General features: G+C 35.7%; 1 protein-coding gene across 11 annotated transcripts in view; it reads left to right on the plus strand.

Annotated features, from left to right (window-relative positions):
- The window catches only part of LOC121866734, a 104,876-nt gene that overhangs the window by 63,167 nt on the left and 26,709 nt on the right, over positions 1–15,000 (plus strand). For 10 of the 11 annotated variants that reach the window (XM_042366437.1, XM_042366517.1, XM_042366468.1 and 7 more), the window contains 2 exons: positions 2,828–2,990; positions 8,303–8,380. In XM_042366437.1, coding sequence (XP_042222371.1) covers positions 2,828–2,990; positions 8,303–8,380 — 241 coding nt within the window. The remainder of the gene's footprint in view (positions 1–2,827; positions 2,991–8,302; positions 8,381–15,000) is intronic. The other variant, XM_042366508.1, reaches the window with a different exon arrangement.

The following is a 15,000-nucleotide window of genomic DNA, read 5'->3' on the forward strand; positions in this document are numbered from 1 at the left end:
TGTTTTGTATGGAGAAAATGTTGAGAGCATATCCATGCTGTTAACACAGTCACCTTTACTATGTCTTGTATATTAATAATTGCACACATAATAGATTTTGATTTACTGTACTAACTTACACAGAAGGAATTAGAGTGATTGTATTTAATACATATATTGAAAATACTGTATATGCCCTTCTTTTTACATATCGCTTAAAATATACAGTACTGTAAGCTCCTTGATTGTCAATGAGTTCTGTACAATATAATCAGTGGAAATACTGTAGTTGCATTTCAACTATATCTGCATGGGCCAACTTAAAAACAGCTAATGGAGAGATAAAGCTAATGTATTGTTATTTTGTACCATGCACCAATCATTGGTAATTATATATATATATATATATATATATATATATATATATATATATATATATATATATATATATATATATATATATATATATATATATATATATATATATATATATATATATATATATATATGCTGATAACCACAAGGAAAGAAGAAAACACGAAGTTCCCAAGCGCTTTCGTGTAATTCACATCTTCAGGGGTGAGTACAGACTAAGAGAGAAGTACAAAACAAGGTGTATATATACAGAGGAGGGTGAGACCAGGTCCACAATGGTCAGGTATTAGGTAATGACCCTACTAATCTTTAAATAGCACCACAACGGTCGGTAGTCAGGTCAGAGGGTAAGGTGACCCAACCTTCTCACCTGGTTACAAATCTTCTTAATTACAAAATTGTCCAGTTTGTACATGCCATTACTCAAATTCATGTTGAATGCTTCGGTATGTTTAATGAGACTAGATTCTATGATGTTCCTACTATCAATTGAATTACAAGGTAATATTGAGGAGGCATTATCCCAGTCAATGCAATGCTTGTTATCCCTCAAATGAACAAACAGAGCATTGGATTCCTGGCCTGTCCTAACACTATATTTATGTTGTTTAAGTCTAGTTACAAGATCTTTACTTGTCTGGCCTAAATAAAACATATTACATTCTTTGCAAGGAACTTTATAAATGCAACCAATTCTGTTGTTGGGGGAGTTCTTGATTAACATTTGTTTAACAGTGCATGAGTTTTTAAATGCCACATTGACGTTCCAGGTTTTTAGTTGTGAAGGAATGTGTGATAAATTTTTGTGAAATGGTAATATTAAGATATTCTTATGGTCATGGGCGGGCTTGGGATCAGTTCTATAAAAAGTTTTCTTAGTAATGTTTAGGCATTTGCCTATGAAAGATCTAGGGTATTTAAGGTTTGAGCCAATATTATAGATATATTTATATTCCTTATCATAAGTAATATTTTACCACCTTCAGCAGTCTGGTTTAGATATGTTGATGATGTATTATGTCTCTGGCCATGTAATGAGGACCTAAAAGCTTTCCTGCCACAACTTAGCCCCCTTGATCAAATTCACTGTGGAATTAGAGAAAGACTGTAAATTGCCATTCCTAGACTGTCTGATACACAGAATAGGTAACACTTTTAAGTTCAGTATTTCTAGAAAACCTACTAATGTGTGCTCATACATTCATTATTATTCTGCCCACCATAATAGAGTCAAACAGTCAGTATTTTCAACAATGTTTTTACGTGCTTTGCGAATTTGCAGTCCGGAATTCATTGATGAGGAATATAAATATTTATATAATATTAGCTCAAACCTTAAATACCCTAGATCTTTCATAGACAAATGCCTAAACATTACTAAGAAAACTTTTTATAGAACTGATCCCAAGCCCACCCATGACCATAAGAATATCTTAATATTACCATTTCACAAAAATTTCTCACACATTCCTTTACAACTAAAAACCTGGAATGTCAATGTGGTATTTAAAAACTCATGCACTGTTAGACAAATGTTAATCAAGAACTCCCCCAACAACACAATTGGTTGCATTTATAAAGTTCCTTGCAAGGAATGTAATATGTTTTACTTAGGCCAGACAGGTAAAGATCTTGTAACTAGACTTAAACAACATAAATATAGTGTTAGGACAGGCCAGGAATCCAATGCTTTGTTTGTTCATTTGAGGGATAACAAGCATTGCATTGACTGGGATAATGCCTCCTCAATATTACCTTTTAATTCAATTGATAGTAGGAACATCATAGAATCTAGTCTCATTAAACATACCGAAGCATTCAACATGAATTTGAGTAATGGCATGTACAAACTGGACAATTTTGTAATTAAGAAGATTTGTAACCAGGTGAGAAGGTTGGGTCACCTTACCCTCTGACCTGACTACCGACCGTTGAGTGCTATTTAAGATTAGTAGGGTCATTACCTAATACCTGACCATTGTGGACCTGGTCTCACCCTCCTCTGTTTATATACACCTTGTTTTGTACTCTTTAGTCTGTACTCACCCCTGAAGATGTGAATTACACGAAAGCGCTTGGGAACTTGTGTTTTCTTCTTTCCTTGTGGTTATCAGCATGCATACATATATATATATATATATATATATATATATATATATATATATATATATATATATATATATATATATATATATATATATATATATATATATATATATATATATATATATATATATATATATATATATATATATATATATATATATATATCATTTTATATTATGGTCAGTTCAGAATTCTCCATTCTCCATCCTTTTAAAGTGGAATAATGATGTTTATACTGTAATTACTAATTATTCATGGTTTATACTTTCAAGTAGCTTTAGAAATAGCTTGTGAATTTTTTATAATCATAAAATGCAGCAATCAAGCAATATACATGTAATATCCCGAATCTTTGTTTTGGTGATAGGTGGCTACCCAGATTATGCAGTTCCTCATCGACAATTTTGGTGTGAGCAACCTGTTTGGGCGGGCTAACTATGAATACTATGCCCGGATCACTGGCCGGATTCTGAAAGTTGAGGAGGACTGGATATTTGCCTTCAGATATCCACCAGATAGCTTAGTGGCACGTAAGTAAAGTACTGTACAATGAATCAATTATTCTATTCTTTTTATTTCTATAAGCGTCATGAATTAGCATTGAAGGTGTCTATCCTTCCTTTTCTTTCCCTCCTCAGTTTTCTTCTATGCTGGATTAAGCAACAAATGTTGAAAGCCCAGGTAAACCATAGGCTTTTTGGATTTTATAAAAATTTCCTTTATGAACTTAAATGTAACATTAGCTAGCATTCTAGTGGGATTTTGGAGGCATTCCAAAAAAATATATTAGGTTTTTAAGGCTGTAGTTCAAAACATGAAACTTCTAGAGTGTCACTCTCTAAAAGGATTTTCAATGTTAAATTTGTGTATCATGGCTGCACATCTCAGATGCAAGATATCAGGGGCACTTCTTCCTTGATTTCTTTTCTGAGGGGCAAGTCCATTCAGTTAGTCTCACAGACAGGTCCTTGGTCTTTACCTAAAAAGGTTTGTAATTTACTACCTAAATGAGGAAAAAATGCTGGTGGCTGTGTGACCCTGTGGAGTCTTATAAGGCTATTTGCAGATTCTTTACTAGAGTACTTGGAATATACCTTTGCCACCATCTTCCCAATGTATAGCTAGCTGCAGAAACACAAGTTTCCTAATCCAGCCGCCAGGTCACAAATGTATGATTGATTCCTGAAATCCTATTTTTATGATTGATTCTACATGAGATCACTTGGATTCCCAACTTCCTTCTGGCTGGAACTGAGGTTTTGAAGCCTGAAGTAATGGTTTATGGCCAAGTCACATGAGTGGCATAGTGCACACAAGTCAGTATGTATGGTTATGACGACTCAGATTCTGACCTGAAGTGGTGAACTTTGCTTCTGAGGCCCCATTTTAAGGAATATTGTTGCAACATACAGAGTGCCCCCCCCCCCCTCAAAGTTCGTGGATTTTTACTTCACGGTTCTCTGTTATTCGCGGATGACACCCTGGATCTACCCAAGAATGTCTGTGGGTAGTTTTAAAGTTGCCGGCATTTTCACGGCTGGGACAGGGAGCCATTTATTCAAGAGACAGTAATTTCCTTTACCTGTATTGTAAATATATATATGTGTGTGTGTGTGTAGACCAGTGGTATATTCTTAATGAATGCAAGGGATGCATTGCATGCCTAGTAGAAAGCAAAATATATTTTTAAATGGTATCTTCAATAATACAAATTTAAATTTTAAGTCTTCACAGTTTTCACTCAGGAAAGTCGAGGAGACTCAGCGTCCCTCAATGCATGCAGAAGGATAAGCTGCAAGCCCCGTCCAATCAATAACATGCTAAAATGAACTTTATTTATTGTGTTGGAGCATAGGGAATTTGAGCCATTTTAGTCAAATTTAATACTTTTTCCTTTAATAAGCATGGCATCTTATGTTATACAGTGATATTATATTACCTAAGAGTTGTTGTTCCATAAGAGTGGCTAATAAATAAGGTTTCTGTAAATGTAATGGATACAAATGCATGCACTTCAAAAACTGCTTTCACTTGTCGAGAGGCTATGTAGACCGGCGGCGGCTCTCCGTCAGCTGGACAAAACTGGTCTACATTATTATTTTTTTATATTTCTAAATAACTCTACAGTCCGCTTTTAGTTATAGTTTTTTCACTTGGGAAAGTTATTCAGTTTTCTGTTTTACTTGAAATATAATCGGATCATATAAATAAAAATAATTACTAATTATTTAATTGTTCAGCAGTAAGGTCATTGGCAACTTTACAGAGGGCCATTGTGCATGATGCCTAGTAATGTTATTTTTTTTAAACTAATTTATTTATACATTACTGTAGATCACACTGAAACCTTAATATTCTTTTGCAGTAAGTATTTTTGCACCCATTATTTAATGATTTATAATAGATACTTTGTCAGATGCCACTGATATAATTTAAGAAATTAGGTGTTTATTAAAGCTTAATGACCCTTATTTAGAGAAATGCCATATCCTACTTTATATTTGATTTGATAACTGATATAAGTGGTGTTCTGCATGCCTCATCAGTGCAACCACGGTATGCCACTGGTGTAGACACACACACACACACAAAACACATACAAATAAATAATAATGAGAAAATACTCTCACAAATATTCAGAACCAAATTATTTTAAAATGTGACAGTCTACCCTCAAGTCTGTGTTCTATTACAGTGCTTTATTAATAGAGCACAGACTTGAGGGTCGACTCACATTTTTTATAAATTTGTTAATGATTATTTGTGAGAAGATTTTTCAATTATTATTTATTTGTATGTGTTTTGTGTGTGTGTCTACACACACACAAACACACACGCACATATACAGGTTGTACCTCTCTAGTCCGGCAACCTCGGGACCTGACCGGTGCTGGACCATGGAAATTCACCCTTTTCCTGGATAGATAGTGACTTGTGCTTACACTTGGAAGTACTAGCACCACTTTTACTGCTTCGTGGTCTCTTTGAAGATATATTGAAGGGTTAAATGTTGTACAGTAGGTACTCAAATTTTGGGAGTTTTTAATTCAACGTTTTTTATTTGGACACACACAAAAAACATACACAATTTAAAATTTTGGCGGCGGAAACTCGAATTTCGACGGGTTTGAGCGGCCCGCCAACGTTCAGACATGCGCAGATCATGTAAACAGTATCATTTCTTTTATGTACAAAAGATTTATTATTGTTTATTACTGAATGTCTTTTTGATTTAATTAATTTTTATGTGTGCAAAATATTAATACAATTAATTAATAATACGTGGAATATTAGAACACACGAGAAGAGACGGCATTGTTTTCGTTAATGTTTACAAAACCAGTGACTGATTGGTTCTACATATAAAACTGAAGAAAATAAGACTCTGGTTGTAGCTGTAGTAAAATTATTGTAAAAAAATTAATATGGTTGTTTTATGTTATTTAATGTTAATAAATGGAACAATATAAGTAGCTAACTATTAATGGTAAAGAAAAAAGTGTGCTTACGTATGTTAGTGAGCACATATGAAAACATATCATCATTACTATACCTAAGAATATGAAAGCAACACTTATTTACTGTTTATATATATTTTAATTAATGTTTCTGAATTTAAAACAAAAATTCTACTCACCAGTGGTGGTAAAGTTGAAAACATAAGGACAGCCAATGTTGTTGTGTGTGTTTTTACTCGGATGACATATGCTCAACTCTAGCTGAAGCTGTAGAACATAAGAACTTTTTCTGTGTTTTTAGTTTTTATTTAATTTTATCTGTGTTACAGTATATTTGTTGGTTAATTAGGATGTTGCTTTATTACAGGTAGTAATTCGCCAAAAAAGTAGGGCAAATAAGGCAAAATTTAGCCAAACATCGAAAGTACCAGACTCAAATTAATTTTCTCCATGGGCAAACTAAAATCGTTCCGGATCACAGAATGCCGGACTAGAGAGCTACACCCCCCCCCCTCTCCTCATAAAAAATACATTCCTTTCTCAGCAAATTTTATTCATGGATTTGGTGATTCGCGGCCATTTTGAGCACCTAACTCCCGCGAATTTGGGGGCCCCCTGTGCTAGTTAATATTTTGATTTGTCTTGGTTGCTAATATGTTGGGTTTATCTGGGTTTTTAACAGGTAGATTGAGTGAGCAATACACATGTTGCCTGATCCAGTCTTATCATGGGATGGGATTTTAACATCAATCTCCCATTTCTTAGTTTTTCTTGCCCATTTACTTTATCATTATAATCGCCCATCTTAGCTACTATCTCTTAGGAATCTTGTCATTTGTTTACCTTGTCTCTCAAATCAATATTTTTTTTTATTAATCTGTATGTGTTACACTGTACATAATCTGAATATTATTTGGTTATATACAGTATATTTTTATTAAAATATATTTCAGTAGTTTAGTTGAAGTCATTTATAAGTTAACAGTTTAGTTTACTTCCCCTCTGGTATGTGAATATTTTTTTCTATAGTACCTTGCAAGTCATAAGGTGAGATGTGAAGCATTATTATCCTCAAGAACAGATCACTTATGGCAAAACTTGGTCAAGGTTTGTGCCTGAAGCTTCTCTTGAGAATAACAGAGGAACAAAGAGGAGATCCACATTTGATTAGTTTTGTATAAGATGGGAAGACAGAACATCTCCAGTTTTGTATAAGATGGGAAGACAGAACATCTCCAAAGATACATAAATTACTCTAAGCATATTCATAATGGGATGTGACATAATGTGTCTTTATATGCTTAGAATGAGACTTTTTATTGATTCATTAGGCCTACTTATTCAAAATACAGTATAGGCAAGTTAAGGACAAACCATCCAGATATGTAGGGCATTTTCCATTAGTGAAACAGCTTATAATTTCTGAAAGGTTTTGCAACCTTTGTTGCTTCAAGATGTGTTTGCTAAATATGGTAAGTTCTGCTGAAGGGTGTTTACTGGCATATGTTGTCAAATACAGTTTCCAGAATATTGCCTTAATTATGATTCTCAAAGTCTCATCCATATACATGTTTACCAATCTCAAGTTTTGTGCTATATTGCCTAGTGACCAATGTTCTCTTTGTTTTTAATAACAATATTATTTGTTTTACTTTATTGTATGATAATATAGGAGTGAAGAGAACTTCTCATTCAAAAGAAAAGGGATAGAATGTAGTCATTTATGTAAGAAACTAAGTAGATCACTGAAGACAGATCATATATCTATGAAAGATTGTGCCAGCCCTTAAATAATTTATTTTTTATTTTTTTTGCAAAGCTTTGTTTCATCAGGTAAAGTACACATTGGTGAGTCTTGAAGGTTATACAAGGATGGTACTAAAATGTATTTAGAAAATATTGCAAGGCATCTGTGTTTCTAGAAGTATTTAGATAAATAAAACAGGATTTGAAATTTGAAACTAATAGCAAGAAAAAATATGGAATAGGAATCTTTGATATTGGAAGTTTTGATTAAGTATGACAGACTAGTAAGTGTGAATGTGACCAAGGAATAGTAATATCAGTGGTAGAACACACAACCCTTTTAATTTTCCCAAGGTACTGCACACAAAATAAGAGATTTTGTTTAGTTAAGTGCAGGACTTTACTAATATTGCAAGTAACCGTGGATATATCCACTCTAGTGATATTACTGTCCTCTGAATTTTAAGCATATTCTGTATTGAAAAGATGGATGGTTGAATCAAAGTTTTTTATGGATTGTTTGTATAAAGTTTACTACAATTGGAAAAAAGTGCAAGTTTGAATGTGGCACCACATGATTAGTTTGATGGCCTCTTAAAAGTTTTAATAATTTCTATTCATGATTCCTCTTCCATCAGGCCAGCTCTCACTTGAAGCAGAAAAAACTTGGCTTCAGTATGAATCGGAGCGCTGGGGTCTCAAGTTCAACCTAGAAGGTAGCCATACAAACAATAGAATAGCATCCTCTATTAGTCAGTTGCTGTTGATGTAGCACATTGCTGTTGTTTGATGTGATCATTTGTCTGTTATATATATCCTCACAAGTGATCTTCCCATGACAAGTATTTTAACTCCTGGGAATCCAACTGTAATGCTTCAAAAATATAATTTGCCTTCAATAAGGACCTAAGCATTCACCAGGAAGCCCGCTGCTAATAGCTGTTTATGTTTTATTGTCTTAGATCTCCTGAAGTGAATATGCTGTTAGTATGTGTTGGTGTCTGAGCTACTACTGAAATGCTTAATGCACAGTATAGTCACTTGTTCTCTCCAAAAGGCTGCTTTTGAGGTCATACTGCTTTACTGTATGGCCTAAGCTTTATAATTAGACGTGTCCTTTTAGTACATGAAATAATCAGGCTTTGCATGTTAGACTAGACAAGTACATCAAAAGACATAAAAGTTTGTTAAAAAGCAAACTGCTTGCACTGTGATGAGATATAGTTTACGTCATGTCACATGAATAGAATGTTTGGTTTTTAATTTATTGCTCAAGATTTTTATAATTTTTTTTCCCTTGGACATCCAAATTATAGAACAAATATTTGATACCTAGCTATCTAATGAAAATTTTTTCCAGTTCATTGAACTATTTGGAGAAGAACAGGCACATTTCAGAATATGTTGTCTCTTTTATGGTCTACCAGTAATTTAACAAGGGGTCTGCAAGATTTCCCCTCAAGAGCACTCTATTGAAGAACATGCCTTGTGCAAGAGGCTATCTGTCCTAGAGGCAGGGACACTTCCTGGTGGATTGGTATAAATTGCTTCATAAACAGGTACACACCCATGCAAATCAGGATTAATAAAGCATAGCCCCAGCCCTGTCTGATTATTGCTTTGAAAAACAATGAATCATAATAAACCCCAGAATTAATTCTGTAGTTAATTTGTTTGGCATGAGCCTCTCAGTCTTGGACTTGGTCCCCAAAATCAGTCTTTACATGGAAATCAAATTGAAACAGAAAGACAGAATCTTAATTTTGGCATCTCCCCTTGAGATTAATTCTGTTGAACTTTCCTGTTTTATTTTGTTAATGCTCAGCTTCTTTAGCTTCATTTTGAGACTCATATTTTTGGAAATCTTAAACTCTTTTTATTTTTATTTAAAAGAAGTTGAGTATGGTTTTATCTGTCATGAATATGGTCAGTGTAGATGACAATTTTTGCTTTTCCAGGTTCTATTTAATTTGTGTACAGTATCATGAGAGCTAATCAAGTTCATAGTCTTCTGAGATTCAATGATGTTAATTCCATTTGTTTTCTTGTTTCAACTTTCTGATCTTTTTACACTTTACATTTTTTCTTTCTTGTTCTAAAACCACTTTGTATGCTGTTAAGCGTGAGTTCCCCTATTCATTTAGAAAGCAGGGATTTTGGTTGCAACTCAAGCTATGGTAGTGCTCTGTGCCCCTGCTTCTGATGTAAGGGTAGGTGAATCAGCACCTTTTTGGGACAATTACTTTTTCTTTCCATCCTTATTGGTTTATGTTGTAGTCCAGTCTAGGCTTTCTTGTATCAAATTGGGTTATATCATCAGCTATTGTACTTCTTCATAAGTTTCTATATTATTTTTTTCATCCTTTCAAAATCTATCACAAATTATTTGAATTCCAGCTCATTCATAGATTTGTAATCCACGTATCTGCAAACTTTCTGGCTGCTCTAACTTAGTTCAGACCCACCTCAGTTAGTTTACTGTTTTTCCTTCTTCATGGCTGTTATTATTACAATCTTTCAGGAGGGTGGAATCCTTTTAGGATTTTTAAGATCTTTCTCCTTTGTTGGTAGCCTATTTTGGGTGCCTCTGGGCCTTTACTTTTATTGTGCAGACTTATAGTTTTATCTGAATATGAATGCTTCTATATTGGTTTACTTTCTGATGTAGATTTGCTGTATTTTGCACCATTCTCATCTAATAGAATTTGGTGAAAGTGGGCCCCATAGGCATGACTCCCCACCAGGAACACTGTGGATATAACCTATTTGAGTGTGCAAGGAGGCAGTGTGTTTGGTACTGCACTCAGCTGATTTTACTTGTCCAATTTGTAAAGTTAGGTACAGATATCCCCTTATTTACGATGTAGGGTTACGTTCCTGAAAGACCATCACAGGTCGAAATATCATAAATGGGATACGCTCCCAGCTAGTCCAACACCCACATGTATCAATGGGGGGGGGATCCGACACTAATAATATACATAAAACAATTAAACAACCCTCGCCACATCATTAAGAGCAAGCCTGGTCGTCATCACGTCCCCTTTAAGAACAAGGTCCTCCTAGGCCCGACATCCCCTCCTCTGAGATTTGATAGAAAGTCATAAGGGTTGACACAATAGTGTTTTAATGTTAGAGTTATGGGTCACCCTGTCAGGTCAAACATAATATGGCAGTCCCAGCAAGTTAATTCTGCAAAAAGTTTTCTGATTTCTAAAACAATATAAAAGATGTAAGATTTGTTATGTTTATGTTCAGAGGTGCTTTTCTATAATGCTTGGAAGTCTTGCCCCTCTTCAATCTCAACAAATCTATGCCAATGCTTATAATGGTTACTCTTCATGGTATTAGATGCTATTCACTCTATTCATATGTCATCTTTGGGTATTGAGTAGTTAGGCAAACCACAAACCACTTGTAAAAATGCTGGTGAAAGAGAGTGAGCAGACTCACCCATTATGACAAACAAATAAAGACTATGGCAATGCATTGTTCTTGGGGTAAAAAAAAAATATTTTAGACTTTCCATTAGCAAGTGGATTTGTTGCTGGCCTTTTAGACGTGTTAATACATGATAATGATAATAAATTGGGGTAAATAACCACAAAATGTAGAGAGAGGAAAGTATATACAGATGTTGGCTGCTTAAAACTGAAGTGCGTGCCACCATGGCGTTACCAATAGGAAAACAATGTGGCCAGCCAAACCCGCCAATTTCAAAGCCAACCATGTTAAGAAACAACTGGTTTTCAGGTATATTTAATTTCCTGGCAGCCAGATACATGTAAATGGTCTGTTCCCTTTTAATTCTTTGATGCTCCCACACTTGCAACATTCTGAGTTTATGATGCTGTAGGTCAGTGGTAAAACTTTTGCCTCATGGGCAAGTGGTCATGGGATTTGTCCATAGGTATAGAGGAGTGGGTTTCCTTCTGTTCATCCTACCCTACATGCTTATTGTTTCTCAATGCCCTAGTGGGTACAGTGTCTTAAAGAAAGAATATGGATCTTGAAGATATTCTACGTTAACAACTTTCAGAATCACTCATCATACTGTCAATTCAAGCACATGCTCTTTTGAAGGACTTTCTACAAAACTTTCTTTTCCATTTTGATTTAGGAACTAGATCCTTTGAATGATAAATTTTCTTTGCACTCTGGCCTTACAAAGTACTTATTGGACTTTTTTGTGCGTGTGCACATGCCCTTCTAAATTGGGATACTTTTGGTGATTTTTCTTGGAACTTGACCACCTTCATCCATTTTCTCACCAGTTTAAAATATTATAGGTCACTTGTTGAATGACCCATCAACGATTGAATTAAAAAATCCCGTACATTGGCTGAGGGAAAGAAATGAGTAACCTGGAATCCCTTTCTCCTTCCTTGTTTCGATTTCCTTCCTTTCAGGAAAATGTGAGGACTGAAATTTGGAATCCATGTGTATACTTGAGGGATTTCAGACAAGTTACTCAATTCCAGGGTTTATCCTGGTATAATATTGCATTGAAGTTAATTCCCCACTTCACTAACCCTGGATTGACTGAGTGAGTATCTGATTATGCAGTATTTTTCACCAATCTCATGGAAGAGTGTCCATGCCTCTAGAACAGAGATAGCATTCCAGGGTACGGCAGGCTATGCCAAAGGGTGTTCTAGTTGGGGTATTTTGCCAGTCACACACCTCTTAATTAAACAGGATTTTGCACTAGTCCTGACTTATTTCATAGTTGAAAGGCATGGAGAGTATAAGCTACTGTAAATTAACTGACAAAATGTGGTTGGGTTGCAGCGGCTGAGTGGATTTAGAGCTCACTCCCTCTCCTGAGGGTCAATGGTTTGCGCCCAGGGCACTCCCTGTCCACCCAACTGTTGTACGTACTTCTACAGATAGGGAAGTGAAAGCAATCAAGTGCGGTGCTGGCCACACCACTTTATTGTATTCTGAACACTATCAGGCCTTTGAATCCCCCTTCCACTTTTGTTATGTGGTTACTTGAGGTACAAAAATTTATTGAAAAGAGAATTTTAGAAGACAGACCTTCAGAAAAATGCATCGTCAGTGTCTGTACAGTATATATTTTTCATTACACCATGTAGATCAGTAAGTACCTGTGTGTACAGTAATATGAACATAAATCTAGGAATCCTAACTGGTGTGAAAAATCAATAAGAATGCTGTGTACTGTATTTAATGAATCCCAGTACAGTAGATGCCTTGTCTTCCTCTGTTTGTGGTTGAAATTACTTTTGTTTCTTTTGAAACTGAACTAGAGGGGTCATATAAACCCTGCATAATGTAAAAAAAAGTAAAATTATGTAATATGCTGTAAGCCTGCATGTATGATTGCTTGTTTCAACCCTTCAGTACAGATGGTGAAATACAGACTGTTAAATCTTTTCCTGTGTACAGATGATTAAAATAAAAAACATACACCTGACCCTTGCTATTCACAGGGGTTAGGTTCCATAGAACCCATGAATTGTTAAAATTCGTAAATAATATTAGCATCCATAATAATATATGTTTCGGATATAGTACTTGAGACATGTACAGTATATGACATTTCAGTATGTTTTTCTTTAAATACATGTACAGCCCCCTGTACAGTGGTGAAAAGCATTAATAACACAATGAAATCTGCTTACTTAGAACAGTACAGTATACAGTCTCTCCTCGACTTACGACATATTCGACTTATGACAACCCGGACATACGACGGCCATGGTCGTATAAAATATTTTTCACGTTTTCGAATCCCGACGTTAGTCATCGCGCTGCGTATTGACAAAAAAATTTGTTGTAATTCCCTATAAATGGCTGACAAGCGTAAAAGTGAGAGTTCTCGTGGTGCTGAGAAGAAAAAGAGACACCCATTTTAGAATTTCTATGTATTATTTTTGCCTTTTTGACTGACGACTAATTCGACTTACGACCTGGTCGTCGTGACGGAACCCCGTCGTAAGTCGAGGAGAGATTGTACTGTATATACTGTAAGTACTACAGGTCCACAATCCCTTATCTTCAATTCAAAAATCCGAAAAGCTCTGAAAACTGAAAGTTTTTTCGTGAAGCATCGCTCATGTGCACGACATACCCAGAGTGGCCCTCAGAAGGGTGTTCAAGCAACAGAAAGTGGTAGAGCAAAGCTTGGGTTTATTGGCAGTCAACCCATAAGGCATGGGTGACAAGACAGCTCTTTAATGAATGGGCTGTTGATATGTTTTGCCCTTCTGTCAAGAGGTACCTAACCACCAATAAACTCCCTAAAGGCTCTTCTCCTCATGGATAATGTCCTGGTCATGACCCTAAACTTGCCAGAACTTTTGAGTATCAATTTGACTTTGTGAAAGTGTTGTTTTGCCTCCCAACACTACATCAATCATACAGCCAATGGACCAGAATGTGATCAGCAACTTCAAGAAGTTGTACATGAAGAAAAATAGGAGGTGTCATCACAACTTCCAATGATCCTGAAGTAACACTGAAACAGTTCTGGAAGACACAATTCAACATCCTGGTAAAATTGATTGTGTCATCAGGCAATAAGTCTCTACTAGATCCCCAATTCTTCATGGAAAGCACTGTGGCCATCAGTAGTCCATGATTTTGAGGGATTTGAGGAAGAAACAGAGTTGGACCAGGAGATTGTGTCCATTGGTCAGTCATTGGGCCTTGAAGTGGAAGAGGATGATGTCTCATGAGGAGGAACTTACTCCTGATGACTTGAAGCAACTGGATGAGATGTTAGAGGCTGACAGTGGTGAGGAGGAAATTGAAAGTGATGACCATATGTCAACTAAATAGTTGAAAGATGTGATTTACCCCTGGGAGAAGTTCAGGGAACTGGCTTCAAAGCACCCAGATGTTTAAAAACTGAACTAACTTTGTGTCATGTTGAGGACTCAGTGCCCCCTTTAAACATAAGTTAATGGTGAGGACGTCCCCACAGACCACAATTGACACTTTCTTCAGTAAAGGCAGAGGGAAAAGATGCTATCCCTCAGCCTTCCACTTAAGGAGAGAGGATGTTCATGGTGGAGAATCTGTCAGTCCAGAGGTTCCTGACATTTTCATGGAAGGTGACTCACCTCCAAGAAGCAGTAAATGCTTCTCCTCCACCTCCACTCCTTCTCTCTCCACCTCCCACTTCAAATTCTCATCAGCATCATCATCCAGGAGCCTTCTACATACACACCTCAAGGTAAGTGTCAATTTCATATTTTTGACGAATTTAGGCAATTTTCGGTGAGCTGGAACCAATTACCCAAAACCCATTGAAACAATGGTTTCAGTTAACAAGATTTTTGTTTAACGAGCAACCTGCTGGAACGGA

This window comes from Homarus americanus, unplaced genomic scaffold (genome assembly GCF_018991925.1).
Source record: "Homarus americanus isolate GMGI-L3 unplaced genomic scaffold, GMGI_Hamer_2.0 scaffold32583, whole genome shotgun sequence".
In the NCBI taxonomy this organism is placed as follows: Eukaryota; Metazoa; Arthropoda; class Malacostraca; order Decapoda; family Nephropidae; genus Homarus; species Homarus americanus.